Genomic DNA, 21,627 nt, shown 5'->3' on the forward strand with positions numbered 1-21,627 from the left:
AAGAATATCCTGACACCCACATCTTCTGCATTTTGAGTGCATCTAAAACAAATTTCTTCTAATATGATGATATTATGCTTTTATATATTATAATGACTAGTATCACTAGCTACAACAAAAGTTACAAAATAGGGTATCATGCACGGATATTTTAGCCACAAACCAAAACTGTCATAATTAGTGAATTGTATTTTTTTGTACTTCTTTTTATTTAATTAAAAGTTCTATTAGTTGTTGTGATTTTGTATCTGATTTATTAAAATATTTTTATTCAATAAAACTTTAAATTAAATAAAAAATAAAAAATATATATATCATAATGACAAGTTAGTCTTTTCAAATTGATAGAGAATAAAATCTATTGAAATGGACTAAATTTGCAATTTTAGAACTAGAAACGCCTTTAACTATAAAAATAGGCAAACCAAAGGGACCAAATTTCCATTCTCTATATAATATCTAAACGGTGATGATATAAAATTGTAAAGAATAAGAAATAGGCAAAGACTTTAATCCAGACATCCATCCGCCTACCATACCATGGCAGCCCTTCTCCTTCATTCATCTGAACGACTTTCTAAAACATGGCTAAACCGTATTTTTGCAGTCATCTACTCCGCGGTCGTTTCTTTTCTTCTCCTCCGCCACTGCCGTAATTTAATCTACTCTCCAACTCCAATCTCCATTACTCTGTTTCTAGCCGACTTTGTGTTGGCTTTTATGTGGTTTACCTCCCAATGTTTTCACTGGAATCCAATCCATCGCCGTGTTTTCCCAGAAAACCTGCAACTGTTTGTGGAGGAGAGAGAGTATCCGGCGTTAGATGTGTTGATTTGCACGGCTGATCCCACCAAAGAGCCACCAGTTGGAGTGGTGAACACGGCCTTATCTGTATTGGCATATGACTACCCGCCGGATAAGCTTTCCGTTTATATATCAGATGATGGAGGGTCTGAAGTGACACTGTATGCGTTCATGGAGGGTGCTAAGTTTGCTAAGCATTGGATTCCATACTGCAAGAAGCATAATATTGTTGATCGGTCTCCTGAAGTGTATTTTGAAAGTGATCCTGCTTGGTTCCCTGAGACAGATGATATCAAGGTGCTTCCTTCATTAAATTTCCGATTGCTGAATTTTAACCTTTAAATTTGTTTCTGAAATTAAGTTTATTCCTTTTTCCATGAAAAATAAAACATAATTGACATACAATTTAATAAATATTGAATAACTACTAATCAAATATTGATTATGCTGTGAAATAAGGCTAACTGATTAGTGTGGCAGGCGATGTATGAAAGAATGAAATCAAGGGTGGAGAAGGTGGTGCAGAGTGGTGGCGTATGTTTGGATGAGGTGAAGGAATCGGAAATTCGTGATACATTCAGTAAATGGACGCCTAATTTCTCGCGTCGACATCATCCCACAATTATTCAGGTTTCTCCTATTCATGTAGTTGTTGTTTTGTTATCAATTATCAATTTTAGTAAATAAATATGAGCTCACTTTGGAAATTTTTGAGAAAAAATTACCCATAGAAAAACTTTTTGATGGAATACCGACAGAAATCACCCCTTTTGTAGTGGTGTTTGATTTTCTTTATTTACACGAAATACAGATTATATTAGACAACACTATAGACAAAGATGTCGCAGGTGGTGTAATGCCAAATCTTGTCTACGTTTCTCGAGAAAAAAGCAACAACAAGCCCCATAATTTTAAGGCTGGAGCACTCAACGTCCTGGTAATCTCTCTATTATCCATGTTTGGTTTAGTTTTTCTGATGGGTAGAAAGCTTTACAGAGTGCACACTGGAAAAAGCTTCTTAATTTGTTTCAATTTAATGATTATCACTCCCTTTTCCTTCATATTGTAGCTTCGAGTGTCAGGCTTGCTGACCAATGGACATATTGTCCTTGTTCTAGATTGCGACATGTTCTCAAATGACCCTGAAACGCCACTTCGCGCATTATGTTATTTTATGGATCCAAATGCTGATTCTAAGCTTGGATTTGTTCAATTTCCGCAAAGATTCAATGGCATTAATAGGAATGACATATATGCTTCCGAGTTCAAGGCCGAGACACAAATTTTAAGCCTTGGTATGGATGGCTTGTTAGGCGCTCAGTTTATGGGAACAGGAGGCTTTTTCAAACAACATGTTATTAGCGACGACTCATCCTTTGGATTCATTAAAGATACAAGCATGCATAACATTTCAATTTCAAAAAGCACTAAGGATGTTTTGGTTTTAGCACACCAAGCAGCAAGCTGCGACTATGAGGATAATACAAAATGGGGATCCGAGGTTATCGGCTTTTCCCCTGGTACTGCTTTCTTGCTTGGATTCCACTAAGAATTTGGAAATAATAAATCATGATGTTTACTTTTGCAATGGATAATTTAGTTTAAGTTAGGAAACTTTAATACTAAAAGCATTCTACTGGTGCCTATGTTTTGTAGATTGGATTTCGATATGGCACCTTAACCGAGGACACCTACACAAGCTTTCGACTTCATTGTGAAGGATGGAAGTCGATTCTTTGCAATCCAAAAAGAGCTGCGTTTCTTGGAGGTTCGCCCTCAAACTTGAATGATGCCCTAACCCAAATCAAACGATGGTACATGGGATTCCTCGAAATATTCTATAACAAATATTGCCCAATCACATATGGCATTCGATCAATGAATCCTCTACATGCTTTATGTTACACACACTACACACTTCGTTCCTTTTGGTCGATTCCAATCATTGTCTACGCATTCTTGCCTCAAATTTCGCTCCTCAACTCCTTCCCAATGTTTGCAAGGGTATCAATTCGACTTTGGATAATACCAACATCTTGTGAAAAAACTACCTTTACTGAAGAAAAAAAATTATGCTGATTTCAGGTTTTTGAAGGTGGGATTTCCTTGCATGCGTTTCTATTTCTTGGAGCTTACGGAAAAGATTTTGTAGATTTTGTGGTCTTTGGAGGTGGATCGATGCAAAGGTGGTGGAACTGCCAAAGAATGTGGTTGATATGGGGGCTATCGAGTTACCCATTTGCATTGCTCGAGTGGTCACTAAAATCTTTAGGGTTTTCAACATCTGGGTTCAATGTTACCAGCAAAGTAACTGAGGAAGAACAAAAGAGACTATATGAACAAGGGGTGTTTGATTTTGGAGTTGAATCAATCTTGTTTTTTCCATTTAGTGTCGCATCATTGATCAACTTGTTTTCGTTTGTAAAAGGATTTATGGAGGTTTTCATTAATGGGAGGTTGGAAGAGTTTTTTGTGCAGATGTTCATATCTGGATTTGTGGTGGTGAATAGCTGGCCGATATATGAAGGCATGGTTTTAAGGAGAGATCGAGGAAGGATGCCATTGAAGTTAACTTTAGCATCAATGTCAACGGCAATTGCGATTTTCTTGGCATCCTCTTTGATTTTTTAACGTTCAAGAGTATAATTTGAAGAACCAAGGATGAACCATGTGAAGGCCAAATTGATCACATCCTGGTGACGAATATACCAACACCTATAGATTGATCATTTTCACTGCATCTAGAACAAGTTTCTTCTAATTGATGATATTATGATATTCTGTATTAGAATCACTGGAATCATTACAACACAATAGGGTATCGTGCACGGATTTTAGCCACAAACAAAATCCGTTGTAATTAGCGACGCATCTCCCATAGAATGTAATAGCAGAGTTTTAAGACATTTCTAACAGAATAACAGAGGGTTAGCAAGGTATTGATGCATTTGGTTAATCCATCAGAAAATTTTAAAAGATTACATGCAGATTACTGACACAAATTAAGGATATCTAGGACTGTCGCTATTTGTGTTAACCTATGTTTCTTTTTTGGTTTGTCTTAAAATAATAACTTACTTCTAAAAATAAATATTTTTTTTATCTAAATATCTTTCATTTTTAGTTAACCTACCATGAAATTAAATGTAACAAAAGAGTAAGACTCTCATTTCATTTAATAATTAAAGTTAGTGGTAATTAATATTTTCCTTAATTTGTGTGTTTTTTGTTTGTTTTTAGTTATTTGTCTGTGGGCAATAATTTTGGGACGGAATGAGTAATAGTTTAAGGTTCGAGTATAATTAATAAACCACAAATGAAGCTTCATGTGAAGGCCAATTGATTACATCGAGGCGACGAAACTGAGGATTTTTAAAGTGCCATTTTTATATTTTTGGAAACTAAACAATGTGGCTATTCCGTACGATCTTTAAAAGAATAAGTAAAACTATAAGGTTATACAGAATGCGCACTTTTTTACACGTATCGTGACTTGGCACCCCCAATTCACGTGTGACTTAGAGCATCCAGAATGGTGAGTTGAATGAGATGGCAAATATATTTATCATTCAATATATTAAACTTTACCATAGTTAGATACCACCTTGACATTTAATGGATTTGGAATTCAATGACCTTTGAACTCTTCAATAAGAAAAAAGAAAGTTTTTAAATCTTTAATATATGCTATAAATTAGCTTTTGTAATTTTCTATTGAACTTTGTAGAGTTCAATGCATTGCAGAAAAAAATGATAGAGTTGTATGGAATATAAAAAATGATGTGGCAATCCATTGAACTCTATGGAGTTCAATGCATTATGGATGCCCTTACCTCCAAACACCACCCCTAACATTTGTGATTGTGATGGTCCGTGAGTGAGGCTACACTTGGTCTCTCTCTCTCTCTCTCTCTCTCTATAGCAACTTATTAGTGCAACACAATTTCTTAAGGTTTGTGACTTGAATGTGGAATGATGTGGCACACCATCACGCATAAATGCATTGTGATGGATTCCATTTAGCCTAAAGATTTTAGAGATCTTGTGTAAAACTAGGGGTTGCATCCACTACTTGAAAGGTAGGGCTTTTCAACACCAAAACATGTCGGTATTTCGTCACTTCGTCACTGGAGGTTGTTAGAACGGATTTTTCGATGCAATTAGTGACATATTTCCTTCGAAATGTTTCTGTACATGTAAACCGGTAAAACCATTTTGGCGGGTTACTATTCACACCGACAAATTGAAGATGTTACTATTTTAATCAATAATGACTATAAAAATAGAAATAAAGAGAATCATTCTTCGGAAAATATGGATATGCAAAGATAAGAAAGCATAACTTTCTTCGGAAATATTTGAGAACCGATGAGAACTTCAACCCATTTCCATTCTTCAGCCTTCATATATACTTACTTCAAATATTCAACCAACAAGAACAACAACTATCCACGAAAATTTTATTCGCCAGTTTGTGATCCATCAAATATCAAGTTTGTTGAAAATAATAATACATAGTCAATCTCATATTTATTGGTTTAAAATGAAAAGTTATTATTGATGAAGGGTGTTTTGTGTTCAAAGTATATTCTCTTGGTTGTTAAGTGTAATTGTAGGGAAAACACGCGGGTCAGATGCTCGGGTCGGTTCTCTTCGGGTTTACACCGTATCCGTGTGATTGATGTATAAAGGGAGAGAGAGAGTGAAGGATCGATCAGTTCTCGTCTTTCAGTTCAGAGTTAGGGTTAATTGTTTAGGGTTTCTTTCGCTTCTCTCTCGCTTCTTGAGTGTGATGTTCATCTGTAATCTTTGAGATTTGTTTACTCTTGTTATTTTTTAGTATTGATTCAGTGTGTATTATCAGTTTGTCTGATTACATTAGGCTGAGAGTGTTAAGTCGTGAGAGTAGAATAGGGTTTGTGTAGTGAGTTTTTAGTTGTAAGTACATGAAAACCTTATGTTTCTTAATCCTCTAATGATATAAGAAATGAAGATGTTGGGAAATTTATCTTGTCTGATTTCAACATGGTATCAGAGCTATAAGGCTCATGATTCTTGATCCTGACGCTTCGGTTGTTGTTCGTTCGTCGTTTGGTGGTTCAGTTTACGACGATCTGTGAAAGGTATTCTTTCTTGTTCGCTTAAGTTTTTTTATGCGATTGAACCTATGTAGGTTTAGGGTTTCATTTGTTATTTTCCCTAGACTTAGATCTGTTTTATGAGATCCTGGTACTATGAGTTGTTTGGTTGATCTTGCAGATTGTCGAGATCGGTTTCCTTGGTATTGTTGTTGTGATTTTTGGATTAGAACTCTGAAGATTAATCGATCAATCCCTCTAATCTGATATAACCCTCTCGGGGTCAGATTTCATCACCGATAAACCCTTGAAGGGAACAGATTCAGGAGTCGATTCCAATAAACATTTTTTGTCTATTGCACTGTGATGGTTTCTTGTTCTCTTCTTCCTCTTTTTTAGCTATAAACGTGGGAGATACTGGTTGTCTTGAGTACACCAGTTATTTGTTTGTGTTCTTAAATTGTTTCTTGACTGTATTAACTCTGTGTTGATTGTTATGTGTTCTCAATTTGTTTATTGATTGTTTTTTACTCTGTGTTGATTGTCTTGGGCCCCGACATACTGTGGTGACCATCTGGACTTTAAGTCAACACAGGTGTCTGTTATTTTTTATTTGATTTGGTTGTTTATTTTGTGATTCATTATGGCTGGTGATATACCTGAGGGGAGTGGTATAGTCCTGTTGACTTTGATGACCCTTTATATGTTCATCCTTCTGATAATGTTGTAACTTCTATTTTAACAATTAAGCTGACTGGTAATGAAAACTATCGTTTGTGGCGTAGTGCTATGTCAAGAGGTCTTAAGGCTTGTGGATGATACTATTACTCTTGAAAAAACTGAAACTTCTAAAGCTTCTAAGTGGGAACGTGTAAATGTTGTTGTTTGCAATTGGATATTAGGGTCTATTTCTGAAACTATATATTCTAGTCATGTATATTCTGATAAAGCTAAAGATATTTGGGATGAATTGTTTGAAACTTATAATAAGGCTGATGGATCTGTAATCTTTAATATTCATCAACAAATTAACACCTTAAAACAAAATGGATCTTCTCTTTCTGATTACTACAATAAACTTGATTCCTTATGGAAAGAGTTTGATGGTTTAACTAGTTTAACTGAATGTGTGTGTGAGGATGCCACTAAGCTTAGTGATCATTCTAAGTTGATGAAGCTAATGCATTCTCTGAGTGGTCTTGATGATGTTTACAGTCAAGTTAAAAGTCACATTCTTTTGATGGAGCCTTTGCCAAATTTTAAAACTGCCTTCTCTATTCTCTCTAGAGAAGAGTCTCTTCAAAAGAATGGTTCTCTGAGTTCTATTATCTCTTCAAAACCACAGGTCTCTGTTTTTAATAGTTAAGTGAATGATTTTAAAAGGGGACAAGGTCAAAATAGGTTCAGAAATCATGGATTACAATGTAAACATTGTAACCTTACAGGTCATATGATAGAAAGGTGTTATAAGTTGATTGGTTATCCAAAAGATTTTAAACAAAAGAATGAAAAACTTAATCAGAATAAGTCCTTTTCTGTGAATTTATCTTCTGTTGGTTCTAATAGTAACACTATAGCTGCTTCTGAGTCTATTCATGGCAGTGATGCTCACTATCTTACAAGTGAACAATACTCCAAGTTTCTTCGTCTCATTAATGAAAGCTCTACTAGTGAGATGTAACTGCTACTGCAAATATGGTAGGTATATCTATATTTACATACTGTAATTCTTTTGTCACTCCTAATAATTTTCAAAGTTGGATAGTTGACTCCGGGGCAAATCAACATATGATAGCCTCTGAGTCACAACTTCAAGATACGGTGGATGTGTCTAGACTTAATCTTCTTGTAAAACATCCTAATGGTTCTTCAGCTCCCATAAATAAAATAGGGAATATTCAGTTATCCTCTCACCTCACTTTATTTGATGTGTTTGCTGTTCAAGACTTTAATGTTAATCTTTTGTCTGTACATAAACTTTGTAAGGATAATGGGTGTGGGGTTGTTTTTTCTGAGCATAATTTTAAAATTCAGGATTCACTATCAAAGGAGATGGTGGATAATGGTAGAGAATCTAGGGGATTGTATTATCTTGATCATGTTCCCTCAGGTAATTCAGGTAGTTTAACTAATTCTAAGTGTTGTGTTTCAAAATTGACTTGACATAGTAGACTTGGTCATCCAGCTGACCAGGCTTTAAGTACTTTAAAAGATAAGCTAAAACTTGGAAATGAATCTCTTCCTCCTTGTGATGTATGTCATAAAGCAAAACAGACTAGAGAATCCTTCTCTCATAGTCAACATAATTCAACTCAACTAGGTGAATTGATTCACCTAGATGTTTGGGGACCTTATAGACTTGCTTCAGTTGAGGGGTTTAAGTATTTTCTGAATATTGTGGATGACTTTACTAGGGCCACTTGGGTTTTTCTTCTAAAATCTAAAAGTGAAGTTTTTGATTGTTTTAAGTCATTTGTGAATATTCTATTAAATCGGTTTGGTGTTAATGTTAAGGTTGTACTTTCAGATAATGGTACTGAGTTTGTGAATAATCAAATGAAATTTTTTTGTGTCAAACATGGTGTCATTCATCAAACGTCTTGTGCTTATACTCCACAACAAAATGGAGTTGTGGAAAGAAAGCACAAACACATTCTTAATGTAGCACGATCACTTTTGTTTCAGTCAGGAGTTCCTGTTAAGTATTGGGGAGATGCAGTTTTAACTTCTGTGTTCTTAATAAACAGGATGCCTACTTCTGTTTTGAATGGCTTATCTCCTTATGAACTTGTTTTTAAAAGAACTCCCAGTTTTGATCATTTAAGAGTTTTTGGTTGTCTTTGTTTTGCTGTTAAACAAAATGTCACTGATAAATTTTCTGAACGTGCTGAGAAATGAATTTTATTAGGATATTCTTCTGATAAAAAGGCTTATAAACTTCTTAGTCTGGATACTAACACTTCTTTTGTATTCAGGGATGTGAAATTTTATGATTATGTGTTTCCTTACAAGTTAAAATCAACTATTGTTGATAAAACTTTAGATAACTTTTGGCCCTAGTGATCCTTTTTCCTATGATGTTTTTGACAAAAATGAATACTTAAATGATTCCATTAATCCTGATGAGCTGAGAGTAGAATCTCAGTTGGATGGTGCTGATGCAGCCATTGACCTGGATGACGTTAACTCTAACGAGTCTGTCAACCGTAGTGGCGAGGCAGTTGTGCCTCCTATTGCTGGTTCTATTACTTCTTCCTCTGGTGTGTCTGAGGAAAGTAGTCATTCACTTTTAATTCCCTATGTAGAGCAGTCTTTAGGTGCCTCTAGATCTAGGCGTGAGTCACATATGCCAGTTAAATTTGCTGATTATGTTGTTGAAAGGAAATATAAATATGGTATAGAGAGATCAGTTAACTATTCCTTTCTTGATGCTGATACAAAATGTTTTATTTCTAATCTCAATAAGTCTATTGAACCTAAAGATTACAATGAAGCTTTGTCTGATCCAAATTGGGTTAAGGCAATGAATGAAGAAATGGAAGCTCTTCATCGTAATCATACTTGGGAAATAACTAAATTACCTAAAAATAGAAAACCAATTGGTTGCAAATGGGTTTTCAAAATTAAATACAAGTCAAATGGAGAAGTAGAAAGGTATAAAGCACGTTTAGTTGCTAAATGATATAATCAAAGAGAGGGAACAGATTTTGAAGAAACTTTTTCTCCAGTTGCAAAAATTGTCACTGTGCGCATTGTTATTTCGTTTTCTGTACATAACTTTTGGCCTTTATATCAATTAGTGTAACGCCCGTGTTTCTAGGCTAGGCATTAATATTTACATAATAGTCTAGGTTAACCTTTGTAACTCATTTTGAAGAAATGAAGAAGAATTATGTGATTATTATGTGAATTATGTGTTTTATGCTTAATTACTAGGATTTAATTAATTAAGAGTAAAAATGAGCGTCGAAAATAAATATTAGATAAAGCCTATATCTATTAAGAAAGTTGTAGTGGTCATGACAAGGATTCCGGATATATAAAGAATACTGAAATCCGAGTTATAACGAAGAAGTTATGACCTGTCGAAGTTCTGCGACAAAACCGGCACGGTGCCGAATGACGTAAAAAGTGAGTTTTTGATAAACTACTTTTTAGCCTTAGTGATCTAAATGAAAGTCGTAGTGTTCGTTAAACCGACAGTATGGATAAAAAGAACACCCAGATCTGACTTCGTATGAGGAAGTTATGATTTTTCTAAGTTTCAGCTTAGCAGTAGACAACTAAAAACTCAAATTTTAGATCGAGTGATTTTTAGCCGACACAACCTAAACGATAATCGAAGGTCTCATCAATAGTAGTACAACGGTAAAAAGACAGACGAAAACGGACGTCGGATGAAGAAGTTATGGATTTTTAACGGATTTCCTGTCCCGGTCTGTTAAAAATAATAATATTAAAATTAAATTCAAAATTAGCCGACGAAGTCTAAACGAAAGTTGTAGAGCATAACTTTACCTACGCGTGCATATAAAGAACGTAAAAAAACGGAGCCCGTATGCGAAAGTTATGGATTTTAGAAGTTCGGACACAAAAATCGAGAAAAAATGCTAAAACCGAGGAATTTCGCATGGCTGGTGTTCGGCCACGTCACCCTCGCTCGTAGCATGTCGCGTGTCCGATCTGCTGAGTCATCCGAGGCCACCTGTCGACGCGTGTCGCACCCTCTTCGCACCGAAGGCTCGGCCAATCAGAAGCCGCCTCGTGCCTTCTCCGTGTCTCGGTCTCGCATCACCCACGTGTCCTCGCCGACGCGCGTCCCTCCCCCTCCTATCCGAAGTTGCCGTGTGTCCCTTCCTTCGTCCAGAGCTCCGAACCTCGCCCCTATAAATAGAAGGGTGCGAGACCCCCCGATGGTAATTTGGAAAATTGCCACTTTTCACCCCTTAAACAATATTTCTTCCATTCCAACTTCCCCCAAAGCCCCGGTATTATACCAAACACCCAAAATACGTTCCGAAGTGCCCGAAGACCCGGGAAAATTTATCTTTTCGGTTTTTGAAGCCCAACCCTCGCAAAGCCCGGTTTCTCAATAAAACTCCCGGTTTTATTAGAAACGATTGTTTTAGGAAACGAAGTGCTACCCGATTATCGTTAAATCAGGTGAGTGTGTAGTCACTTTCACCTTACACATAGATATGAAGTAGTTTCTTTAAAATACGTGCTATGTGTAATTACATTAATTGTTTATTTGAGGTGACTGTTGAATAGATGTTTTATACAAGTTTTAAACTGTATATGTATTTTATCTACAAATATGTTGGGTAAAACATGGGTAGACGAAATAGTCAATGTCTGTTAAACTGATGAGAGGCCTCGATGTTGTTTTTGTTGTAGTCGTCTAGCGGAGTATAGATGACGACCACAGACCTTTCTAGACAGTCCAGTGGAACGCTAGCAGGTTCGCAACCTGTAGGTGTTGGTGAACTATATGTTCATTGGTGTACTCCATCCCCCTCATGGTTGCCTTTAGGACATGTATGGCTGAGGAGTTCCCTTAGCAGTAGTGTCCACCCCGATGATAATTCTTAGGCGAGGTCCCTTGTGATAGGTGTTTAGGGACGTAAACTGAGGATAACGGGAATGGGTAATCAGGGTTATTGTTGATTGATGAATTTAATAAGTTTATTATTATTGTGGGTTGAAAACCCTATATGCTCACCAGGCTCCCAAGCCTGACCCACTCAGCTTTTTATATTACAGGTAGTGGACCCCGAGCATAGTCGGATGATGATGAGAGATTTTTGGATTATAGGCCAGTAGTTGTAAATAACTGTTGAAAGGCTTATAATGTCTTGTTTATGCTTTTGATCTGTATCGGAACATGACATCCCGAGGTTTTGATATGAAATGAAAATATATATTTCTTTAAAGAAGGTTTTGATAAACTTTTATCATGTTTTGTTTTGGGGACCAATTCCGCAACATCTTTTAAAATGATTTCTCTGACTTTATTTTAAAAGCATAAATTAAATCGGACTTTTCTGGCCGAGAAATTAGGGGATGTCACAATTAGATATAAATAATGCTTTTCTCTATGGTGATCTCACAGAGGATGTTTATATGTCGCTTCCTCCTGGGTATTATTCTGCTAATGATTCTAGGGTTTGTAAGCTTACCAAGTCACTATATGGTTTAAAGAAAGCTCCTAGAAAATTGAATGAAAAACTTTGTGCATCTTTGTTTATGTTTAGTTTTCAACAAAGTATAAGTGATTATTCTCTATTTGTTAAGAAATTTGAAGGTTCAATAACTGTGTTACTTGTATATGTGGATCATATTATATTAACTGGTAATTGTGAAACTGAACTGAAAAAGGTTAAAGATTTTATGAAAACTCAATTTTTGATTAAGGATCTTGGAATTCTTAAATATTTTCAGGGAATAGAAGTGGTAAATTTTGATAATGGCTTGTGCTTAAATCAAAGAAAGTATTGTTTAGAGTTGTTGCATGAATATGGTATGCTTGGTTGTAAACCTGTAAATACACCTTTAGAAACAAATTTTATAATAAGTACATGTGAAGCTGATAAAGGAAATGATTTGTTGGATAATAAAACAGAGTTTCAAAAGCTTATTGGTAAGATTATATATCTTACTGTTACTAGGCCAGATATTTCTTATGATGTTCAAGTACTGAGTCAGTTTATGCACAAACCTAAAAAATCCCATTTGAAAATTGCTTTCAGGCTACTAAGATATTCAAAGGGTAGTCCTGGAAGAGGAGTAGCAATAACTAAATCTGATAAATTTGAATTGAAAGGGTTTGTTGATGCAGACCGGGCTATGTGTTTGACTACAAGGAAATCTGTGCTGGCTACATGGTTTATTTTAACAATTGTCTAATATCATGGAAGAGTAAGAAATCTCTAAATATTATTAAAAGAGAAACCTTATGACATCATCTTAAATAATCTGGACCTTTGATTGTATTTTAATTTTATTTTTTCTACCCTTAGATCAAATTGCTGACATCATCTTTCCTATATGGAATGTATTTAGTTCCAATAAATGTTTTCCAATCGTCAAACAATAACTTACATTCGTTGAAATGGAATGTATTTAATTCTAATAAAAATTTTCCATATTTTAAATCTTGAATTTCCGGTTATGAAGATTTTAATATGGTCAAATTTAAAAGCATATTACTAACAAACCATTTTAATCAAGGCATTAATATCGACTATTAATATAAATCTGTTTATATTAGTAAACAATTAATATAAAATCTATTTTTATTAGGAAATCATTAATACCAAAAAATCATATTCAAATTATCACATACATATACGATTCATCCTTGAATCCGCGGCTCACACTTATTTTCTATCGTTTCTTTTCTTCAAATCTTCTCCTACAACATCATTCTTATTGTTTATCACTTCCATCATCATTCTCTGCTTCAAACATTCGCTCTTATGCACTAGAAGGTCAGTATCTTCTTTCGCTTTTTATATTTTTTTCGATTATTTTTTTGTTCCTATATCAAATATATGGATTCATATATTTCGATTTTCTTTGTCACAAATTAAATAAAATCAGTTAACTAATTTTCTGAAACTTTTCAAATAAACAGGAAAAGATATTACGTACCTTTAACAAAACAGAAATTAACTATCTTGAGAAATGACATTAATTACAAAAATGTTACTTTTATATATTAGAGATGATTATGATTTATTTTTTTAATTTTTATGTCATAAAAATCCGGTTAATTTTGGCATGATTTTAAAATATCATTGAAATTATTATGTTTTTGTATATCATACCAACCTACTTTTTTATCTTTATATAGTAACAACAAAATTTATAAATTTACACAACAAATATACATATTTCGAATTTTGTAATATTCTTATTACCTTACAAAATACAACTCCCTCCAAAATAATTTTCGTTAGTAATTTCATCCATAATTTCACCAAATTTAAATTTGTATTTTCTTTATATAAAATTTTTTAATGATCCTGATTTTTTTCCTCCAAAAGTATATCAAGCATTTTCGTCTTAGATAATGTTGTCACATTATAATTATTACTTTCCAAAAATTTATATACCATTGTCTCCCTGATTATCTTTTCTTCTATTTATTGTAATCGTGTTTTGCCATTTAGAGACACAGAGCTTTACAGAAATTTATATACCATTGTCTCCCTGATTATCTTTTCTTCATGGTATCAGAGCAGGCCATTCAAAACTAAGATCCTCACCCAAAAACCCTAATGGCCGGAGAAGAAGGAGGGTCGAAAAACAATGATCAAATCGACCCGAATTCACCATTCTATCTCTATCCGTCAGATTATCCCAGACAAATGCAGGTCAATGAAGGGCTGACGGACAACAATTTCAACGACTGGGTGCAAGAAATGACAAATTTTTTGTTTGCCAAAAACAAAATTGGGTTCGTCGATGAATCCATTGAGAAACCAGAAAGCACCAATAAAGATTACATGGCATGGATGCGGTGCGATGCTATGGTTAAGGGGTGGCTCACAACTGCAATGGAGAAGGAAATACGTGCGAGCGTGAAATACGCACATACAGCAGCCGAAATCTGGAAGGATCTGAACGAACGTTTTGGAAAAGAAAGTGCACTGAGGGCTTATGAATTGAAGCAGATTCTCAATGCAGCTCGACAAGATGGAGTCACAGTTTCGGCTTACTTTACGAGGTTGAGAAGAATCTGGGATGAAATAAACATTGTTCTACCCACCCCACGTTGTACATGTAATGGTTGCAAGTGTGAGGTGGGAAAGAAGCTAGTTGAATTAAGGGAGAAAAAGCGCCTATATGAGTTCCTGTTGGGTCTTGATAGCGACTTTGCTGTCATCCGTACACAAATATTAGCAATGAAGCCTACACCAAGTTTGAGTAATTCTTATCACATGGTGGCCGAAGATGAACATCAAAGAAACGTGACAATCGGGAAGAAGACAACCACAGATGTGGCCGCCTTGTAGGTCAATAGAAAAGAAAGTCGGCCACAGAAGAAACCGTGGCAGAAAAACGAAAAAGGGGGCTTAACGAACAAAACAGAAAACTATACACATTGTGGAAAAGGTGGGCACAGTCGGGAAGGATGTTTTGAGCGAATCGGGTATCCCGATTGGTGGCCTGGAAAAACAAAGAAAGAAAATTTCAAACCAAAGGCAGCTTTCGCCGATCCCGTACCCAGTCCCATTCCTGGACTGACTAATGAACAATATGGTATGTTCTTGAAATTTTTTAGTGACTGCAAGGAACAAAACCCAGAACAGCAGACTCCTCAGGCCAACATGGCAGGTACGTTTGATGATAATTGGGGTGTCATAGACTCGGGTGCAACCGAGCACATGATCTATCAAAGGGAGGTGCTCGGAAACATCACCACGAATGAAAATGAAACTCCTGTCACTGTTGCCAACGGGATAAATGTGACAACCGTCAATTTTGGCCAAGTCAAAGTCAACTAAAGTCAACAAGTCAAACCGGTCAACTCATCTAACCCTTGTACATTAGGGTTTCCATTATGTTTCTTATTGAACAGCTCGCAATCTTAATACAAAGTATCACTTAGAGTTTTCACGTGTTCGGAAATTTTAAACCCTAATCAGGGCAAGTGATGAAACTACTCGATAAAACATTATTCCTTAACCCCCGGGGGCATATAACAATCATAACAAGACTTAACGAGGTTTACAAACCTTGCGTTACGGAGCCAAACACTCAAAAAGGTCACAAAAGAAGTCTCTCCCAATCTCTTCCACTCTAACTCTCCCAAAACTCTCTAAGTAGGAGGAATCTCTCTAAGTATGTGAAATATCTACCAAATCTCTCTCTGTATGAGAAATCTCTCCAAGAATATGAAATCTCTCCCAAATCTCTCTCTGTATGGGAAACCTCTCCAAGAATGTGAAATCTCTCCCAAATCTCTCTCTGTAGGAGAAATCTCTCCAAGAATATGAAATCTCTCCCAAATCTCTCTCTGTATGGGAAACCTATCCAAGAATGTGAAATCTCTCCCAAATCTCTATCTGTAGGACAAATCTCTCCAAGAATGTGAAATCTCTTCCAAATCTCTCTCAAAACCTCTTTTGATCTTTTTGTAATCATTTGGGGCATCCCGACACTTGACTCGGTGAAAAACCATGCGAAACGGGAAGATACCTTGGAAAATAGCTTTTTAGGGCCGAAGTCCCTCTATAGGGACCAAACCCTCCTTGAACCGGAGTCCCCTTGTGTAGCCGCAGCCATCTAGCCGCAGCCATCTAGCCACAGCCAGCGAGTCGCAGCCTCCGAACCGCAGTTATCAAACCCGGAGCACCGCATCCGAACTCGCCTCCGGTCCTTCCTGACGAGCCGCCTGCGGTACCTGCTCGGACCCTCCAGATTTCTTTGTACTGTACACTTTCGGTCTTGGAATTAAAGACAACACATAACTTTTATAAGGAAAATATTGGATTTTCTGGAAAACTTACTTTGTCGCTTTTACAAAGAAAACGGTTTCTTTCTCAAACAAAACTCTTATGAACTCACCAACCTAATTGTTGACACTTTTTCAAAACTACTTGTATTCTCAGGAAATCATTGAAACAGGAAATCAACAGCATTTTGAGGATGAGACGTTAAGTCGCCATCAACACATTTTGTTATCATAATGTAATTGATTCGAAACATGTAAACATATACTTTGGTGTAACTTTTTCAATTATATTTATGATGGTTGTAATTACTTTGAGCACTATTATACTAGTTGTTGTGATACTATACATGAAGTCCTCCACCCCCAGACGTTTCCGCCATCCTTGGTTTGGGGGTGTGACAATAAATGTTCCCGTAAAAGGGAACGGTGAAGTTTTTCTTAAAGGAGGAATAAAAATAAACGGGGCCTTATTTATCCCAAACTTTAAATGTAACCTTTTATCAGTTAGACGTCTAACAAGAGATTTGCATTGTGCAAGCACCTTCTTTCCTGATTTCTTTGTAATGCAGGGATTGAGAACGAGGAGCTTGATTGGACCGCAGTCCGTTTCCCTTCGGATCCACTTCAGCGACCAAACCCCACTTCGGACCTAAGGCTGTTAAGACCGGAATCACCCTCCTGACTTCGGATTTGCCATTTTCCACCCGGTTTTCGACCACAACTTCGTTTTAAGCCCGTTTTTAATTATTTTAACGAGGGATTTTCACCCAAACTTATATTTTAACATATAAGGCTCCATATATTCATAAATTCAGCATATTTTTAGGGAAATCCTTATTTATGAATAAAAATCTATTAAGTAAGATCTTGTGGTGGAGTGTTGACTTTGCCTTAGTGTATGACACAAGCAACCACTCCCATGCCCACTCCGTGACCAGCTATTGTCCTTCCACCATACCTGGTCATTCAAGAGTACTTTCCCCACCATTTGACCAGTCATACTCTTGGTCAAAGGCTGAAAACTATTATCTCTCCTCATCTTTCTCTCATTTCTCTTATTTTTCCTCCAAAGAACAAACACTTTTTCTCTCACTTCTCTCTCTCTCAAATTCGAGATTCAAGGGCTGATCATCAAGTTTTCTTTCACTCTTGGTAAGTGATATTATCCTCCTTATGATTATTTAACATCCTTCATCCAAATCATAGCTTGCTTACACAAATATCGTCACATTTGTGTTAGATCTTCAAATCTTCAAGGCATCTTCTTAGTGTTCTTGAGTTGAAAACTACCTTTCTCCATCATCCATCTACTGAAATCACTCAAGGTGAGTTCATACCCCTATCTTTTCATGTTTTTCTTAAGTTTTAAGGGGGGGAATACAAGTTAAAACACCAAGAACACAACTAAACTCAAACAACAGCTTTCATCAGAAAAGTTGAGTCTTATTCACAGACTGTTTTAACTATCTTAAACTTAATATCTTTCAAAACGGTTTAATATGCAGATAGTTCAGGTTCATACCTTTAAAATGAATACTTGCACATCTCCATACGATTTTTCTACAATTTATGGTATGTTTTACAAAACTGCCTATCATTTCATAAACGAATTCGGACCAGTCTGTGAATATGAACATTTTAACACAAGTTAAGGACTTCCAAAAATCATAATAAAAATTATGAACAAACTAGACACATTTTATGAACTCTCAGAATTTACGGATTCAGTTTTCGACTTCGTATGATTTTTCTGTGATTTTTCTAAAACAGTGCAGAACGGTTAAAAACTAGTTAACAGCTTATAACTTTCATAACACTTTGTATTATGTTGAGCAAAGTGTATAACAATAAGTTCTAAATATTGAATGTATTAGTTGCTAGTTTATCATCATAAACTGAAATTTAGTCATTCATGATAAAAATTCTTCATTCATTCGAACTCATATAATAAGCTATAATAAGTATAGTTTATGGATTTTTACTACATGAGAAAGGTTTTACTCTCAAAACAAATGGGTTGTTTTTTCATATACTACATAATAGTAATAGTTTATGGACTCATAGCACTAATGTATTTTCGGATAAACTATAATAGGTATAGTTTATGTATCATTTACGTTTGAAACTCATTTACCAAAGGTTTTCAGTTCAGTTCACGTATCATTTACATTACAGTAAGATTTCCTTTACATTACAAACGTTTCGGATAAACTATAATAGGTATAGTTTATGTATCGTTTACATTTCAAACTCATTTACCAAAGGTTTTCAGTTCAGTTCACGTATCATTTACATTGCAGTAAGATTTCCTTTACATTACAAACGTTTCGGATAAACTATAATAGGTATAGTTTATGTATCGTTTACATTTCAAACTCATTTACCAAAGGTTTTCAGTTCAGTTCACGTAAATCTGTTAATGAATAAATTTGTGAGTCATTCACTTCGTGTTACCTTCAAAGTAACAAAGTCAAAAGTCCTGTAAATTGTAACCAGAGTCTCTTGGAGGGAGAGCGTGATAGTTGTGTATAGATCTATATTGGGTCTGACAAACCCACACCTGAGCTGCATGCAACAGCTAGACCGGCAGGTCTGAGGTGACAAGTGTCATTTAACGTGCGACGCCTGAAGAACGTCGTATTACGAGGCCGTCTGAGTCTTAGCATGGTTATAATAGCTCACATGTGATATTAACAAATCATAATATTTACGGGTTTTACTTTCAAATTAAAAGGGGTTTTATGTCGGTTTAAAATCACTTTTTATATCTTTATGTATGGAAAAATACTTGTACACTTTCGGTCTTAGGATTTAAGACAACACATAACACATAAAGTTTACGGGATATTTCCCAAATTAAAAAGGGTTTTATGTCGATTTAAAATCACTTTTATTATCAATAAGTATGGATAGTAATGTACACTTTCGGTCTTGGAATTAAAGACAACACATAACTTTTATAAGGAAAATATTGGATTTTCTGGAAAACTTACTTTGTCGCTTTTACAAAGAAAACGGTTTCTTTCTCAAACAAAACTCTTATGAACTCACCAACCTAATTGTTGACACTTTTTCAAAACTACTTGTATTCTCAGGAAATCAGTGAAACATGAAATCAACAACATTTTGAGGATGGGACGTTAAATCGTCAAACAACACATTTTGTCATCATAATGTAATTGATTCGAAACATGTAAACATATACTTTGGTGTAACTTTTTCAATTATATTTATGATGGTTGTAATTACTTTGAGCACTATTATACTCGTTGTTGTGATACTATACATTTTGAAATAAATATACTTTTAGAAATAAATAGTTTCTTGTTAAAAGTATACATGCATGCATACATACTAAGGTCAGTATCATTCTAGAACCAAACAAAAGTAATGATTGTTGAATGGCACAAGTAGACTTGGGTATGTATAGTCAGGTCTGGGAATGACATAGCCTGATCAACTATGTCTAACCCAGAAGTGATTAGCATATGCCCGGGAATGGTTGTGGCGTTGCAACAAGTCTAAAAACTTACCAATTCTATCTACAAACAAACATTGAAAAGCATAAGTCAAACCTTAAAATACTATAGGAGTATTTTGTAATACTATAACCAACTTATGTGAAAACTAAAGACCCCTATTAGTAGGTCTATAACGACTGAGTGCATACGCCAAGGTTACACATAATTAAAGATATTATAGACTCAGAATCTATGACTATTGCTCTACTTCCTATTCCTTGTTTGGTTGTGGACTTAGAGTAGATTCATTTATTCGAAGGTCTATTCTATCTCAGATTATGTATAACTGGTATGCACTATGTGATTATAGACGTAACTAGTAAGGATCACCCCCTATAAGTAATTATAGGATTAGACGTCTATTAATTATCTCTTCTACCCCTCCTATTCTCGCACGTATAACATAGCAAGATCCTACTTACCAGGGGACTCCTATTTTCCCAACCAGGGAAATGGTGGATGGTTATGAGAAGAATCAGAAGCGGAACCGGAGGTAATCAACCCTCCACGTATAGCCAGGGTTCCCGCGAACCGTTTCGACTACATCGGACCTGTGCCCCGTTGGGCAACCGTGATCGAGGGTTGGAGTCGACGGAAATAACAGCAAATCACCATGTGGAGACCAACGAGGGTGCTATGACCTCAACCACGGGGGACCGACTGACAGAGCCCTCCCGGCAAGGACCCGGCGGATCGCGAACATCGGGGATTAAAACAGGGAGACTGCAAACCGAGTTCGAAAACTGCGCGCTACTACAAACCCTACCATCTCACGTACCCGAGACTTGGAAAAAGACTGCTATTTCAGAGACCAACTTTCTTTTTAAGACCTTCTCGCCGCTCGGGCAGAGGCAAAAGAGTAACAGGGTAGGCACACGGCATTTGAAGGGAGAATGGTTGCAGCCAAGCGTCGATTGGCAGAGCTGCAAGGTGCATCGACTTTGCCTCAGGCATCGCAAGGGACGGAGCGTCATGAGTAGAGTTCATACCGCTCACAAGACCTTGTAAATTAGGTTCATGAGTATGCGTTGGTGCTACTCTATTCTATGTGTAAGCACAACACTGCAATTTAAGCGATTATACTAATCAAGAGATCTATTTGCTATCAAAACTTTTCCTTGCAGGGATGTGAGGTAGACCTGCATCGAGGTCAAAATTTTCTCCGAAACCATAATTACTAGAATCATATTAACAAGATGGGCTTAGGACATACCTAACAGACTCGAAGGTCTATTTAGTCTTAATTATATAACTAAGCATACATCAATTGGTCGTAAGAAGGATCTAGCTTGGATCAAATTACAAGGTTCAACTTGGATACGGAACTACTAAAATACATGAGTTTATCATATATAGACTCTCGTTATGAACTGTTTTCAGAACACCATAAACAACCGAAATACGTTACAAATTGAACTAAGATAAACTTAGTTAGAAAACTCGCGACGTATAGCCATTCCAAAAACTCATTATCGTCTCACCTTTAAACATTTTGGTTGAAAGGTGCCTTCTTCGTAGGCCTATAGGGTGCGATCATACCAGCACTAATGCACCAGATCCCATCAAAACTCCTCAGCTAAGTGTGTTTGGACAAACATGATCCTAAGATGAGTAAAGCTTAACGCCTGTACGAAACCTACTTCTACCCACTACCATAACTCCGTCTCATGAACGTTAGCAGAAACACTAAGAATAGTACAGCAATGTGCAAAAATTTATATATGTGAATATAAATCGTAAGAATGCACTTGAGATAATTATC

The 21,627-nt window shown here is 35.9% G+C and overlaps 2 protein-coding genes across 2 annotated transcripts; both read left to right on the forward strand.

Moving 5' to 3' along the window:
* The first annotated feature begins 499 nt into the window (after positions 1 to 499).
* On the forward strand, positions 500 to 3,751 carry LOC145165369 (cellulose synthase-like protein G3). The gene is made up of 6 exons (XM_079084099.1): positions 500 to 1,101; positions 1,285 to 1,434; positions 1,616 to 1,741; positions 1,874 to 2,305; positions 2,461 to 2,808; positions 2,890 to 3,751. Exons 1-6 carry the CDS (start codon positions 541 to 543, stop codon positions 3,433 to 3,435), a joined length of 2,163 nt encoding a protein of 720 aa, XP_078940225.1. The 5' UTR covers positions 500 to 540; the 3' UTR covers positions 3,436 to 3,751.
* Positions 3,752 to 6,642: 2,891 nt separating this feature from the next.
* LOC145163355 (uncharacterized) lies at positions 6,643 to 7,563 on the forward strand. Its single transcript, XM_079082194.1, has 2 exons — positions 6,643 to 7,192; positions 7,328 to 7,563. The coding sequence occupies exons 1-2, from the start codon at positions 6,643 to 6,645 to the stop codon at positions 7,561 to 7,563; spliced, it is 786 nt and encodes a 261-aa protein (XP_078938320.1).
* The last annotated feature ends 14,064 nt before the right edge of the window (positions 7,564 to 21,627 follow it).

The sequence above is a fragment of the Lactuca virosa genome, chromosome 3 (genome assembly GCF_052849685.1).
Source record: "Lactuca virosa cultivar CGN04683 chromosome 3, Lactuca_virosa_CGN04683_v6, whole genome shotgun sequence".
Lineage (NCBI taxonomy): Eukaryota > Viridiplantae > Streptophyta > Magnoliopsida > Asterales > Asteraceae > Lactuca > Lactuca virosa.

What these genes read in the sequence shown, in the direction of transcription:
- LOC145165369 (XM_079084099.1), top strand. Translation starts at nt 541, where the DNA reads ATGGCAGCCCTTCTCCTTCATTCATCTGAACGACTTTCTAAAACATGG. An exon ending in ATCATCCCACAATTATTCAG is followed by an intron (nt 1,435 to 1,615) that starts GTTTCTCCTATT and finishes CACGAAATACAG; the next exon opens with ATTATATTAGACAACACTAT. An exon ending in ATACAAAATGGGGATCCGAG is followed by an intron (nt 2,306 to 2,460) that starts GTTATCGGCTTT and finishes TATGTTTTGTAG; the next exon opens with ATTGGATTTCGATATGGCAC.
- LOC145163355 (XM_079082194.1), top strand. Translation starts at nt 6,643, where the DNA reads ATGAAAACTATCGTTTGTGGCGTAGTGCTATGTCAAGAGGTCTTAAGG. An exon ending in AGAGTCTCTTCAAAAGAATG is followed by an intron (nt 7,193 to 7,327) that starts GTTCTCTGAGTT and finishes GTAACCTTACAG; the next exon opens with GTCATATGATAGAAAGGTGT.